General features: G+C 36.4%; 2 protein-coding genes and 1 non-coding gene across 6 annotated transcripts in view; 2 read left to right on the forward strand and 1 right to left on the reverse strand.

The window, feature by feature from the left end:
• The window catches only part of LOC112462556 (dnaJ homolog subfamily B member 1-like), a 70,227-nt gene that overhangs the window by 29,655 nt on the left and 24,576 nt on the right, over positions 1-15,996 (reverse strand). The window lies entirely within an intron of this gene.
• Positions 3,214-15,996, forward strand: part of LOC112462549 (orexin receptor type 2-like) — a 42,074-nt gene continuing 29,291 nt past the window's right edge. For 3 of the 4 annotated variants that reach the window (XR_003041672.1, XR_003041673.1, XM_025028401.1), the window contains exons 1-2: positions 3,214-3,524; positions 8,063-9,125. Coding sequence is in view for 2 of the 4 variants with exons in the window: in XM_025028401.1 (XP_024884169.1) it covers positions 8,685-9,125 (441 nt within the window). In the remaining 2 variants the exon portion in view is untranslated. Of the gene's footprint in view, positions 3,525-7,969; positions 9,126-15,996 lie in introns of all 4 variants that reach the window. The other variant, XM_025028402.1, reaches the window with a different exon arrangement.
• LOC112462559 lies at positions 12,344-12,481 on the forward strand. The gene has a single exon (XR_003041674.1). It is a non-coding gene; the product is annotated as a U11 spliceosomal RNA (small nuclear RNA).

Genomic DNA, 15,996 nt, shown 5'->3' on the forward strand with positions numbered 1-15,996 from the left:
TGATTAATTATAACCGAACCGCTATATCGACGGAACAATGCAAATAGTTTGGCTCTTGCCATTCTATCCGACAACAGCTTCTCTTTGGCGTTATGTGCCGTATCGATTGCGGATGACTGGCACCTGGATTTGATTTAAGTACAACGGCAGTGTTTACTCTTTTATCCCATCGCTCATTCTCGCTTTCGCCGCAAATCAATCCGAACAAATCGCCTTTCCATCATATTCAAAAATAATTTTCCTCGAGATTATATTTCGTCATAATTGACAAGGAGTTGTCGGCATACTAGAATCTCGGATAGAATAAACTGTTTACTTTTGCTCTTTCACCCGACACTTCGTTCTTCACGGTCACGTTCTCGCGGATAGGAATATAGGTCGTACAAGCGGTACAAGTCGCGATGAAGAGGGTCGTAAAGCGCGGAGTCGACGGTGCTTGCAAGCTTGACGCGGTAGTATCTCTTCCGTTTGTCGAATGCATTCAGAGGAAGTTGTTTCGTAAAACAGAAACGAAGAAAGAAGGAAAAAAAAGGAAATTGTGTATCTCGAAAGAATAAAAAGAGCATGCGCTCGACTGATCTTATTTGTATTCCGTTGGTTTTCCCGGCCTATTCTATTTTTATATTTTCGGAAGATTCAATTTTATCTCGCGTTGATTTATCATTTGCAGCTGCCACCAAGACACAGATGTCCCCAGGAATAATAATGTATATGAATAATCTTTTTTATACTCGAGAAAATTTTTTTTGTCTATCTTCAAAAAAGACTTGTGAATATATCGTAAATATATAATTTCTTTTCTTGGAGAGAATTCATATATATTTATAAATTGTCGAGCAAAATAAAAAAATAAAAATAAAAAATAGAAAAATAGATTAAATCTTCTTTTTGGTGGCATGTTAGTTTAATTTATTATTTATTTTTAGATGCGTGGGGGATATATCGATATACGTGCTTCCACACTTTTCCCGTGCTAATTGGAAACGTAGGAAGTTATTATCGGAAAAACAAACTTTCACTGCTTTCAACGTAATTTGAACGATTAAATGTAAATAAAAAAGAGGCGTATCATCTCCTAAAGCGCATTATCCTGAGTGTCGCTCATGCATCGGACTTTCGAAGTCACGGCGGGACGAAAATTTTTCATTGTGAGCGATACAGAATTTCATGGCATAAACCGTGGCAAAACCCTATTAATCAAGAACCATTCAGATTTAGGAAACCTGTCATGGTGGTCGCGCAATCTTGCACGAACGTGCTGTGACACCGTGCTCGGCCCCTAAGGAATAAGATTAATTAACGTTAACGAAGAGGTATTAAACCCTATTCCGCAAACGTGGGATTACGGAATGACGACTGGAAAATGTAGCGACGAATAAACCTCGCGATAAATCGCCGAAGATAAGATAAGCGCGGACAGTGGCGATTCAATGATTGATGATTAATGAACCTGCGAATAAACATCGCGAATAAACGATGAATAGTGCGATAGAGGAGTCTCGCGATTTGTTGAAAAATATTTCGCAAATAACACACAAGCGCTCGATGCGCAATGCGCCGCTTTAGATATATGTGTGTGCATGGCGATTTGTAATCAGAACATACAAATATTTACATTCAATCGAATCTGAGGGAAAAATTGCTATAAAAATATGAGATATTGATAGTTTGTGAATTCTAAGATTGGAAACAAAAATCTTTTCAAGAATTAAGATTTAGAATTCATTTTGGAGACAAAATTTTACTTTTGTTTTTGAATCTCGTTTAATTGTTTTACAATGGCTTGAAACATGAATGATTGTACAACAATCATTTTTGACAGCTGTTCCGTATTAAACTTAATAAAGAATAGGGGTATTCAAATAAGTTAAAGTTTAACGGTTTGACAGATTATGTCGGGTTAGAGTCGAGTAAAAAGTTAATTAATTAACTTTGGGCGCGCTACTCTTTAAGGTTATGCAAAATACATAAGTGACTCATTAACCTATCACATTAATCTTTGGGTTAAAAGTGTAAAAATTAACTTTTTACCCAACTTTAACCCGACATAACCTGTCAAACCGTTAAACTCTAACTTATTTGAATACCCCTAATATATTTTTAACGTTTTATGCGACAATAGTCACGAATCATTTTTCTACAGCATCTTTGAAAAAAAAAAATAAATTAAAATGAATAACATCAGGATCGCAGGAAACTATGCCACCATATATCACGGTTGTAAACCTTTAATCAGAGAAGTTATGCGGATGATAATCGGAGTGTTTTTAAAAACATGTACCTCTGCGTTATTCCAAGAAAATGAATTTAGATTAATGCCGAGAGAGTACGTAATGCATGATATAGGAACAATTTTCCAAATTGTTTCCATATTTTACGTCAAAACAATTAGCAAATCACTTTTTCAAATTCCCGTATTACTTAGTAGATTGTCATTACTGACATGTATCGAAAATTTCTCTTATAATTAAATATTGGATCTCAATATTCAATAAATAGTTTCCTGTGTGTAACAAAAATTTTATAATTTTATAATTTCTAAGTGTCAAGTAACAATTGATCAAAGCATTAATATTTCAATATTTTCCAAAAGATGTATGGCGAGCATTGTTTCATATTGCAGCTTTATACAGTTTTCTGGAGTTTTACTAATGAGTAAATAAAACAAGTATAAAAAATAAACGCGCATGTATATCAATAACGTTCTTTTTGTGAAACAGCACGCTATATAGTATAAAGTCAAAGAGAAGTCCAATATTTCCCTTTAACATGCATATTTCCGTTTTGGAGATTAATATAGCAAAACCATAAACAAGTTTTAATCAAAATAAAGTCCGTTCAAAATTATTTCACAAATGTCATTTCGCAATGAATTTTCTCGATATATTGTTTTCCTATTCGGAATTCGAAAATTACTATAGCGTCTCGACATTATCGTCCAGGAAAAATTGTCAAACTCGTTCAAAGGACTCGTCAGTAGAATTAAGATTCGCATCAGGAAACGTATAATTTTTTTTAATTGCCATATACCCAGAATACGCAATTCCGCATCGAAGGAAAATAGTTAAAGTGTAGCAGGTACAAACAGATGGAATATTTTGGTCCCCCTAGATTGAGCAATTTTCGCGGCGTGCAAGTGCGGCGTCGTGACCGACGTGCACCTCACGGCCTCGTTAAAACAGCGCACCTCAGTTTCGCAGAGTCCGCCGACGCGTTCGCATCCTTCCGCGCGGAAGGAGCCCGGAGCACTGTACCTCGCTCCGGCGTCGGTATGTTCTCACCCCTTCCACCGATGCTCGAGCAAACATCGTAACGATCCTGAGGAACCGCCGTCGCGTGCGACGGCCTGTACCCGGATTCGCGAGAGTGCCCGGAAAAAAAAACGCAAACGCCGGAGAGAGCCGCGGTTTGAAAACTTTGTGAAGTCGCGCGAACTTTGCGTCGCGAAAAAGGAATTTTTGCTCGGCGGTGATTTTTCGTGCAAATATCGTCGTCGACGATTTTTCCCCCCCGGTAAACAGAAGGTAATAACTTCGCGTGTTAACGGAATTTTTAGTGGTTGTCCGAATTATACATGTTTTTAAAAAGTTGAAACTTTAGTTTTGGAGCGCATTGCAAAAATCAGATTATTGATATATGTCGACCAAATCTGAATAAAATGTAATATTTGCAAATACTTTTATGATACTTTAATATATATATATATATATACATATATATATATTAAAAGTATTTAATTACTTAATAACATTTAAGTAGTTAAGCATGTAATAGAATAAATATGTATATTAATACGTACGGTAATTCATTTAGTCACGCGAATGTCAGGCTTCTTTTCACCGCATAAATAAATGTTTTATTTATATTTACTTTTTTATACTTCGTTTCTTATTATTAATAATTTCTAAATAAAATTAAAAATCAGAGCATACAGAATTACCTCTTTAAATTACAAATTACAAATTTTCTTCAAGAAACAAGCATTTAAAGTAATTTAACAAAATTGCATTAAAAACCTCGGTGTTATCAGAATTAAAAAGAACGAAATTTAGCACAGACTATTTTCCCAACTTTATCTCTGTTATCTCATGAAAAGTATAGGAAATCCGGAAAATTCGAAGAATTCACATGCAGCAACTGGTTAGTGCGGAAAATGAGTTTAATTTCACGGAGCGAATTTTGCAAACGTATTATAAAACTCCGATTATTTTCGACATTTTTCTTTAACACACATCCCTATCAACATGCCGGAAGAAAAAAAACTGCACGGAACGCGAGCTAATTGCACCATAAACCAATGTAAACATTAAATTATGATTACGTACAAAGAGAGGAGGGAAAAATCTCTCATTATAATACGATGTGTTTTACGTGAATTAACCAAATACTTTAGACGCATCTTGCGCAGCCTCACCTCTATAATTCGCCGCGTTGAAATTTCGAAGTGTGACGCCGAGAATACGTGCAACGTGTATAAATCTGTCCAAATATTAGATTCTAAACGTGTACGCAGGAAATAAGAGTCTAATCTTGCGACGCGGCGGATACATTCGCTTAAGGAAGACTATTACTGTTTGTTACGAGCCAACCGGGTGAACCGGGGAAGGAAGCCCACGAGACTTTTCGCTGTGATGGGATTACTAGACGTGACCGTACCGTCGCGGGTAACGTTAATGTTTCATTGCGGATTTTCGTTAACAAGAAAGAGAGGAAGAGAGTGGGCGAAAAACAGTGAGCGTAACGTTACGAGCGGCGACCTCTCGCTCGGACCTCTCGATGAAATTTAACGAGTTGTTTTGGCAATCGGCTCCGCGAATAACAAGGCGCAACGACGCGACGATAAATCAGCACGAAGGGTGACGTTGTATACGAGAACCGATGCTGCAAGTCCACGACGCGGCCTCGGCGTTTTGCGTTCGTACCTGGAGCGGAGATTTATTCGCTCGGTTCCTCCCTCCGGTATATAGACCGCGGTATCTAGCACGTTTGTTCTCGATTGTAAAAGACGGAACGAGATCCACTGCGGGAACGAGATCGTTCGCGAGAAAAGAGAAAAAAAGCGAAAAAAGAGAAAAGAGGATTTATTTCGCGCGTCCGCGACTTGTCTTCCGATCGACCGATCGTATCGCCGATAATGAACCGCCTCGCGCACACGTGGAAAGTTAAATTAATCCCCCGGCGGATACAAAGGCACGTGGAAATAATGTCCCCGCGTACCAACCTTCGACGACTCAATTTCGCGTAATACTTGCACGGGAATTAAGCGGTATCTTTCCGCCTGCATAGTTAATTCATTAATAGCGAGGAAAACGGGCGAATCACGCGTAACATAATGCTTTTGGATATACAAGCGTCATTGGAATTTGTAGATAAAATTAATGAACTAAAATAGGAAGTAACTCGTACGAAAGCTACAGGGTCGTTTCAATTATACTCGAGGGAGCCATGAAAGTTTTACGAGGAAATGTCTCGTTGTTCGTATCACGATGCGATAAAAGGGGAGAGAAAGAAAGAGAGAGCGAGAGAGAGAGAACAGAGAAAGAAAACTCCAACACGACATTAGCACTTTTTTTATTGGTTAGCAGTTCGTACGGTTAGGTGAAAAGGAACGATAAAAACTTTTCGATAAAGATAAAAATTATGTTTTCTCGACGCGCGACAGTTAAGAAAAAAACAACATCGAAAGTGAGATGGGGGAAATAAAATTTCTTGGTACTAATTAACTATAATAACTAATTGAGTTTAGAGTTATTAGAAAAAATTAAAAACGAGATTATTTGATATCTTAATTCTCATTATATAGGTAACATATTATACGATGTAAATATTATTTTCATTATGTGATATTAGATAAAAGTTGTTAAACAGCCCACAATAACTCATATTATGCAATGATATTTAATCATTTTCTGTTTATATGCAATATATATCTACTGAATATATTATCCTACATTAATATTATTAAAATAATATTACATTAATGATATTAATTGTGTATTTAAGCCGCTGTAATGTAATTATATTTGAGAAGAGAAATGTATAATCTACAAAAGACGCGGGCATGAAAATCTTATTCTTTCTTTCTTCCCTCATTTATCTTTGAAATTCAAAGATGAATAAAAATGTTAAAAAATTTAAAAATATTTTGTCATTTTTTTATCTTCGTTAAGCAATTGGCACACAACAAATAATTATCAATAATACTACGTAAGAAGTGAATCTATTTTATCCCAGAATTGGTGGAAAATGAACACGTATAGCTTATTCCTTGTGCGATATTTGTAATCAGTTTTCCGTTAATGTAAATTCAAGGCACGAATTCGCGTCCCACATTTTTCGGGACGAAAAGTTCTCCATAAATTAAATTTAAAAGCAAATAGATAGTAACAGCTATTCCTCATTCAGTTTGAAGCGAAGTTATTTCACGCAATAGAAAATACGGGAGCATTTTGAATTATGGATTAGAAAAATGGAACTGACTGTACGTGAGCTGTATATGCGAACGGCACTTCCAAACTTACCATATAAATTAGTTAAACCATTTCCATTCGAAAAAAAATAGGTCGATAATAGAAATTAGCTGACGGAAAGGCAAAGATGCATGCCTCAATTAATGGTCGAATTGGTACGACACCCTACACGGAATGAGGGAGGTTCCAGATTCGAACCCTAAGATAATATTTTTCACAATAAATTGAATTATTTACATAGAGAGGATGCTTTTATATATATAATATATATAAGCATCAAAATTAGATCAATTTAGAAGAACCAAAATCCATGGTCGAAACGTATTAACGATTAATTGAACAAAACCAATGGTCGTATTATCATGATGATTAAAAAATGATAGTCAGTAAGGTCGATTAAAAAGTCTTTACTTTTCATTATTCACTGGCGAAGTAAATGTTACTATTCGGAATTTTTATAAGAATTGCACTAATGGTGAAAAATAGCTTGCCAAGAATCTCTGCGCGCTTCATCTTGCAACGTCATAAAATTCAATAAAATCAAGATACTGCCGACCTATTTTACCGTTGACTAGTAAACTTTTAATTACATCACACAAGAAGACCTAATTGAATTTACCGACGAGCAAAATACAAATACCACGCAATTACAGACAAACCACACTCGGATTCGATATAGTTCCATGTTAATCAGCGTGTGAAATAATGATATCTGCGTGAATTAACTACAAAGCGTCTTAATCGATATTGTTCATTTAGTTCCATTTACCGAAAAACATCTTCGAATATGTATATATGCAGCATTTTGCGATTCTAGAAATTAAAAAATTAATCAACTTGTTGAACTACTCTAAAAATCTAAAAATACTGAGTCCCGACATTTCAACAATGTCGAATATTCCTTCTTTGACATTTTCGGTAACAAAGATCGACTCTACATTTTACGTAGGGTAATGTGTGTTTGCCATTGTCCGCCCACTCTGGGATATCCGCGCGCGCTCTTGCACGAGTGCTGAATTATTTGTAATATTGTCGTGACACTCGTGACTCGTGACCAACATTGCTTCGTTCTTGCCCCTCATCGTCACTTTATTCGTCGCTTCTCGCGTAGACCGATTGACACTTTATTCGCCCGAATGACCATTATATTGCACTTCTCTGTCATCCGCGTGATTTCAAGATACTTTACCGATTGTATCAGTTTAATTAAATATCTGCACCGATCGACGTGTTTATCCCTATAACCGACTTAACGGCTTGGTGTTTTTATTTTGTCGATTTTTGCTTTAATCGAAGAATTCTAATGTTTCTAATACGAAGCATCGCTGGAATAAGCGTGCAAGCGTAGAGAAATTCTGATTTGTATGAGATAAGATTGATTTGGACAAACCGTTTATATATTATAATACGTTATAATCTCGTCTACAAACCTCATCGTATTCATCAGAGCATATCTAAACGCTATGAAATGATTAACTGAAGAAAATGCGACTTGGCAGGTATAATAAGCTCGGAACTATTCGGATCTTGCAAATTGGGCATCCGCGGAATCTGACATTTGACTCTATTGAAGTGTATTACAATGTTATTAGGCACAGACCTGGGAATCATGTTGAAGTTACGGAGTTCGAGTACCTAGGGGGAGAACATTATTTCTCGCATGAAAGATAAACGATACAATTTCAACGACCGTCTTCTTTGCCGTGCGCAAACGGATGCTGATTACGATCGCGCTCTGAAGAGCGGAATGCATGATCCCTGCTTCAAAGAAATCCTACGCTAAGGTCGCGTGAGCACAGATTGTAAAAGAAGAAGGAAACGAGAGGAACGAGAGCTTTCGTGAACTTCAAGAGCATACCGATTACTGCGAGAGCACCGGTATCTCCGCGCATTGCTTTATCTACCTTTACCAAATTTGCATTCGTGCGATTTATTTGATGGAGTGACTTATTGGACTGAAACCTGTCACGACGCGGTACCTCAGCAAAGATATGCACTATTTGCGTTAATACTGACGTGATCGATAATTCGGCTCGAGTGACTTATCCGTCCGGATTCCGGATACTGTCAATGAATTTCGCGATGCTACTATGGAACATCGTAATTAGAGACAGATCGCAATTAAATCGTTTATACGGCGTGTAATTGCGCGCGGACGATTTGCGGGTGAGATACTATACTGACGAAATAGTGACGACGCAATAAGATCGAAACATGAATCTCGCTGTGCCGATGATCGTCGCCTGGCTGGTATCGGCGACGCCGCGCTCGTGCGACGCCGAGGACGCGGACGACGATTACTCGGACAATTACTTCGAGTACACCAACGTGACGAATTGCACCAACGACTACTGCATCCCGGACGAGGACTACATCGAGCTGATGGTGCAGCACATATTCCCGAAATTCTCCTACTGGGTGCTGATCGCCATGCACAGCATCGTCTTCGTCGTCGGCCTGATCGGCAACGCGCTCGTCTGCATGGCCGTCTATCGCAATCACTCGATGCGCAACGTGACCAATTATTTCATCGTCAACCTGGCGGTGGCCGATCTCCTCGTTCTGCTCATCTGCCTGCCGCCGTCGGTCCTCTGGGACGTCACGGAGACCTGGTTCCTCGGATTGAAACTCTGTAAGGCAGTGCCGTATCTCCAGGTAAGCCTCTTTTCATCCTGTTAAAGATGACCTTTCCACATCCCGATTATCTAATTATCAAATCGACTTGAAGTCGGAAGGATTATATAAGAGAGAGAATTTAAAAATGCCCAAGAGAACTTACACGAAAACATTTTGCGATTCATCCGATACTCTTATCTTACAATTTATAACCTTGTACTAGCCGATGAGAATTAAATTGTCATTATTTCTCATTTTAAGTTGCGTGCGAACTCATTAAGGTCTGGTGTACCTGATACCTGTTTTCGAGGAAAATTGGAGAGGTGCTTGGTTCGCAAATTACCTTTGTTCGCGGTTGAGAAGTCGAGATTATCCCCTTTCGGCAATAGATTCTTGTACGACCTGTTAGTGCCTAACCAGATAATCTTGAATTTCAGATTGTCACACATTGTTGCGGAACTGCTTAAATAAACAAAATTGTCTAATCATTCTTTTGTTTAAGCGAACATCAAAATCGATCTCTCCGTATTACGCTGTATTATGAAGTATTTCTTTAAAAAATTTATTTACGCGACTTTTTTTATTATTTGATAAACTTTGCGATTGGCAATTTAGATAACTGTCTAGTAACCTTTACTGTTATAATTATCTTCTTTTCATCTCGAAGGAAATTGCTTTCAACCGACATCAAGAGGCGTTTCATATTTCTCAAAATTTTGTCCAAAAACTTTTCAAGACGACGGACTTCTGCAAACTATGCATATGGAAGCTTCTTTATGAAAGTGATAAAAGTCCAAGTGAAAAACTTGGTGAATCTCGGCGGGGTTAGGAATGTACGTCCGTTCGCAGAAACTTACGATTTAATCTCAGTTCCTACATTATCCGATTTAATATCCTCAAAGTATATACAGTCCATGAGCGCGGATTCTGCGGGCACGCTGATTCGCGGTACGCGTAATAGAATCAGCAAAATCAACATCCCGGCGGATGTTTGGCCGCCGGCGGAGATAGCGCAACGTATTTCCCGCGGGCTCGTCTCCCGGCGGCTTTTTAGGGATCAAACAAGCCCGATATTCTCAAATCCGCGTCGCGGCTTTCTCGGAATTCACAATCGCCGCGATACGGAAGTCAGGCGGAATATATTTTGCAAGACTTTCCGCGTCCTATTCTATATTTCTGCGGCGATTCTGTTACATCGATCGCTACAGTCGCCACAATACCGAAAAGTAGGAATCGAAAATCCTAAAGCCCGTATATCGGACTACGAATTGGTATTGAGATATTGGATTGAAATTTAATCAATCAGATCAGAAAAAACTGGTCTCAAGTTTAGTAAACTTTGCTCTGATTGGTCAAATTTCAATCCAATCTCAATCTCAATTCGTAGTCCGATACGGGCACAAGACGCAAATGTCGTATTAACGGACATAGAATTCCGTTAAGCGACGCTGCCCACGCAAACCAAGCGATCACGCTTTACGCGCGATTTTTCCATTCTCCCTTTTCTGTAATCGAACTTGACCGCATTCATACAATTTTGCGTTTAAAAAAAATCTTTCTCGCGCCTTGGAAATGTAAGCCAATATATGAAAATGTATTCTCCGTGTGTGTCACGCGAGGGATTATGCATACAAGGTTCGAGTTGCGCTTCTCTCAAAGTTCGTTTTTGCACAGAAAATATGTTTTGGCAACTCTCCGAAACATTGTTTCAACTGTATACGCTTGCATCTCATTAGCATTTCAGACCTTTAGACCTTTCAGACCTTTAGTAAACTATTGCTAGCGAAGGCCGAATTACGTTTGTTGCATGTGTAATTTGAGTCGTATCTAGATAGACAATGACAAATTTAACCGCAGTCTCATGAAAATAAAGAACATTGTTATCCACGAGAAAACACTACCGTAACACCGCACCGTTATCATAATTGAAAAAAATGATGAAATATTTGAGATATGTGTGAAAGAAATGTAAGTAACATGAATAATTCTGAATTATTTACGTATGAAACTTGCTACGTTACAGCATTTCGATTAATTAGCAGTTTGGATAATCGGCTTTCCATTGGCATTACGCTTGTCCATTGCAGGCTAAATGAACGAGCATAAAAATTATCCGAAATTGTATGTAATCTCGATACGCTATCATATGTATATATAATGTAGATTCATGGGGCACTTTATTTTCTGCTGGCACGCGAGGCTAATGAATCAGTTTGTGTAATAAAAATCCTCTTGCCCGAGGTATACTTAACTTGATTATCAATTGCGCTACTTTGCCGGGATTGCGCTCTTCAACGGGTCACACTAATGTTAATTTGAGTGCGTGGTTAATTTTGTTTGTCAAATGCTTTAGCAGCAATCGCGATGAAATTCGCAAAGAATCGACCTTAATTGAGCTCGATTTAAACCCACGATTAATTGGCTTGCCGTTGGAATATTTTGCGCTTTGAAGGATTTGATGTTGTTATTGCAGAATAATCTGACATTTAAAAACCTCCGGCTTGTCACCGTATCGGACTACAATATAACGTTACGTAATAGTGCGACAATTGAAACGGATGATTTCTTTTCCCTTTTGTCGCGTTCAATGGAAAACCTGTGAAATTGTACAAAACGCGGTTTTTTCGATTCGCAAATGATGAATATACATGTAACAACAAAAATAAAGAATCAAAAAATGAATATTGGACTCTCGAAATTAAATAAAAAACTGATAAAGGATGGCTATGAGAGTCAGACGCAGTTATCGGTGCGTAAAAGATCCAATTTACTGATTTGTTCAACAGTGTATATATTCGAACGTTTCGGCTCGGGATTGAGCCATCTTCAGCAAAATATACAAAAATTAATTAATAATTGCTCCCCTTCTCCATTCTTACTCAGTGAGTTTCACGATTAAAAGATCCAATAAAAATAATGAAGAACTCAAATAAATTAAAAAAAAGTAACTATAGCGATTATAAAGTTAATAGAGAAACAGCCTGTAGCGATTGTAGAATAGAGATATACATATTGTCTTGAGTTATTTTTAAAGCTACCTAAATATAGATACTTAAAGACTTCGCTTGTCTATCAGTCTATGTTATCAAGATGCAGAATAAATCGATGGGACGCATCGTGGATTTGCCTTGTCATCAGACGCGTTGTATCCGATAGTTCCTCAAACGTACAATAGATGGCCAGAGGATCTATATTTGTCTCGTGTTTAATTTCCGATATGCAAGGCTTATAAGACGCCGGTGTTGCACAGGCTGATCTAAAAGGGTGCTCGCTACTTCAATAGCGCGTCGTGTCGGTTAACCCCGTCATGATGGGGTATGGCCATCAAGACATACCCAGTACATAATTTTTGTGAACGCGAGGCTGTTGGCTGCCAATTACGCACCGGCGCCTCCACCTTAGTTCTCTTACAAAGTAAATGCTTGTACAATTACCACTGTGTTTTGAATGTTTAATTCAATCTCGAGCTGCTCAATTTAAATGCTATTATTTATAAGGGCTTTCCTTTAAAGGCTATTATTCCTTTAAAGGCTATTATTCCTTTAAAGGCTTTCCTTTAAAGGCTATTATTGCGTTAATAATTAAACAAACGCGGTCAGATATACGTTAAATACTATGAAGTATAGCTCGATGTAATGAGAGAAGACACGTAGAGGGAGTAAATTTTGCGTAATATTAAAATATTATAATCTTTCATGCGCAAACTTTGGAGCTATATTCGCATAAAATTTGAAGTAAATTGAATGCACAGGCGCGTACGTACATGAAAAATTTATTAAACATGTGCCGCTGGCTAAAACTTCTTAAAGGGAAAATTTTGCAAAATGCTACTAAACTTCTTTGAATTTAGTCGCGTCATTTTGGATATATAAAATGTATGTGCATATTAATACCACAGTCACTGAATCGCGATATTGCATTCTGTCAAAAGAGAAAAAGGGAGAAACTAAAACGTAGTATAACTAAACTTTGTGTTTACTTCAAAAAACAGAATATGTACCTTAACATCTCTGAAAACGCGAGTGAAATATGAATAATATTTGTATGAATATATATATATATATATATATATATATATATATATATATATAAAATATAAATAATAAATAGATATGAATTACTATTCCGTAATATTGTATTTTATTGAAAATTAAATTAAGACAGAATACGATTTTTTAATCAACGTAAACTGATGCATATTGAAAAATATCAGTGATTGATAACACTATCGGGAAGAAACTCTATCTTCATATAAAAAAATATTTTAGAAATGCAAAAAATGTTTTTTTCGTTCTCTAGAAAATTAAATTTTTTTAAATTAAAAAGTCGATACTTCTTTCTCTATTATAAAATGATAAAAATAACATTTAAAGAAGTAAAGAAATAATTTTTAAACCATTTAGTTAGAGAACTCAATTATTTTCTGTTATTTTTTTTTGTTATTTGAAAATAGAATACGCGGATTTTTTAATTCAATATTTTAAAAATTATTGTTAAGATATGTTACATTTTACTGCAGCCTTAAAAGTTATCAAACTTCTACTCTCTACCTAAAGCTTTCAAGTAACATTTATTATTATTCCGTTTCCTTTTTTTTTTGTTTCTCTTTTCGCGTTTATTGATCATTAAAAGTTGCCATTATAAGTTGTTGAAGTTCCAATACAAAAACCCATTTCTCCATCTTTATACATTAATTATATAGTCCTTTTGTTTATTATTTATTTTATTTATAAATTATTTTGTCAGTTATATATTTATTATCAACGAAATGGGCAATGAAAAAAATATTTTATTTCACTGATTAAAATGCATTTTATATTTTATTCTCGATTTTATTAAAAATATAAGCTCCGTAATGAATTATCTTTTACATAGTTAATTTAAAAAAAAAATGAAGATAAAATATATAATTTTGATTTTATTTAATTAATAATTTTGAATGCAATTAAGATACATGTATACAACATATTACAATCTGTGACGTATAAATTTAAATTAAATGCAAATTGTACGCATGATGTTAATATGACGGTGCGATGTATTAGAAAATATGGTGTATAAATTTATATGCTAATATTATACGCGATCGTGAAATAAGGTTGAAATGTGAGCAAAATGTGACGCAGTTCGACAATATAATAAATATTATTTCACCTATCCGTTACTTTTACACGCGCAACGCGACGGGAAATCGATGCGTGCCATTTATCTTTTCATCTATGAACAAGTGGCGCAGTTTTGTGAATATGTTATATAAATGACGTATGTTCCAACGATATATATCGATTCTAACACGGAAAGTATCCTGTAGTAATATCCTCTGCTGTTGCATATTCATAATTAGTATGGTGGTTCCCTCAAAATGCTATATAAATGCAAATCCATTATATGTACACATAAAATTGATCAATTAGATAACAAAGGGTCTCGAAATGTAAGTCATCGATAAGACACTTCGAGAAACGATCCTTTATATAGGTATATGTATATGTATTATATTTAAAGAATCGTTTCTTGCCACATCACTGTTAATAAATTCAATTTTAATTATAAAGTTATATTAATTACTTAATTATATACTGTAATTATTTGGTTACACAAATTTGTATTATTATATTTCGAAAACAATTATCCAGAATTGTGAACATACAGAGAGTATAATAATTCATTTTAATGTACGTATACACGCTATGGGTGTAATTAATATAATTATGTAGTTAAATAATAATACACCTGCACAATTAAAATTGAATGCATTACGAATGTCGTGACGAGAACAATTTCTCAAGCACACGGAGAGAATTTTCTCTTAAAATTTACCCTGAAATCATGGTAGCTGTAGGACAACATGTACCACCAAGAATTTTATGCGAGTTATTCTGATTATTATCTACCATAATAAAAAATATTAATATCTATTACATTAAAATATAAAATATGTTTGATTAATTTTACTCAAATATATCTAAGAATATTCAATAATTTTTCAAAATCTGCTTGGTAAGTTTTATTACGTTGTTTGTAAAATGTCTTTTGTATATTTTAAAAATTCCTTGGTTGCCAAGTTGTCCCAAGTTTGTAGTGAGTTTAAGGGTAAAATATAACAAAAAATTCTCTCCGTGCAGCAAAAGTACACGCTGCACAAAATGCATGTTGTATCTTCGCGCGAACTTCCCTGTTATACAGTTCGATCGCTCGAAGCATGAAAATTTTCAACGTTCGACGGAATAATGTCTCAAGCATGGCCGATAATAGTCAGTTATCGATATTTTCGAGCGTGTCGCGGCGATATAGAGCGCTAATCGGTTATAGCATTCGGTAAAAGAATTTGCGTGTTATTCTCGCGTTCGATTACCGAGTCGTCCCGATTAGACGAGTACGTGCCCGTACATGTAAATTCTATTTGTTACGGTCACTCCCGCAGAATGTGTCCGCAGAATGCGTTTAACATCCTCGTGTGTCCAATAAACGCACGCTTGCATACATCCCTAACTACGTGCGCTTCCACCTGCCCCGTTGCACATTCCTTTAAAGCAACGGCGCATTATTCTCGTCGCGGTAATCCGCGACGGCGCGAAAATGGATTAAGCGATTAAAGACTCGTGAGAAAGGACGGCATTCTTCTGTTGTTACGTGACCCAAAAACATTTTACGACGACGCCGGCGGCCAAACACGCGACTCGGTATCAGATATACGGTGTAGTATAAAGTCCATTTCGGACTTTGAATCCGCGAGATTAGAGACAGGGTGCCGCGTTCGCTATACTCGCCAAATCCTCGCTGCAGCAACATCGTATTATTGCGAGGCACGACGTGAATCGCGAGAGATCATGATATACACGTCCATTGTATCTCGCGTCGATCGACAAGCCGATCAGTAAATAATACTGTCAGAATCTGTCACGCTCGC

Source organism: Temnothorax curvispinosus, unplaced genomic scaffold, assembly GCF_003070985.1.
Source record: "Temnothorax curvispinosus isolate PA1 unplaced genomic scaffold, ASM307098v1 QBEX01012496.1, whole genome shotgun sequence".
Lineage (NCBI taxonomy): Eukaryota > Metazoa > Arthropoda > Insecta > Hymenoptera > Formicidae > Temnothorax > Temnothorax curvispinosus.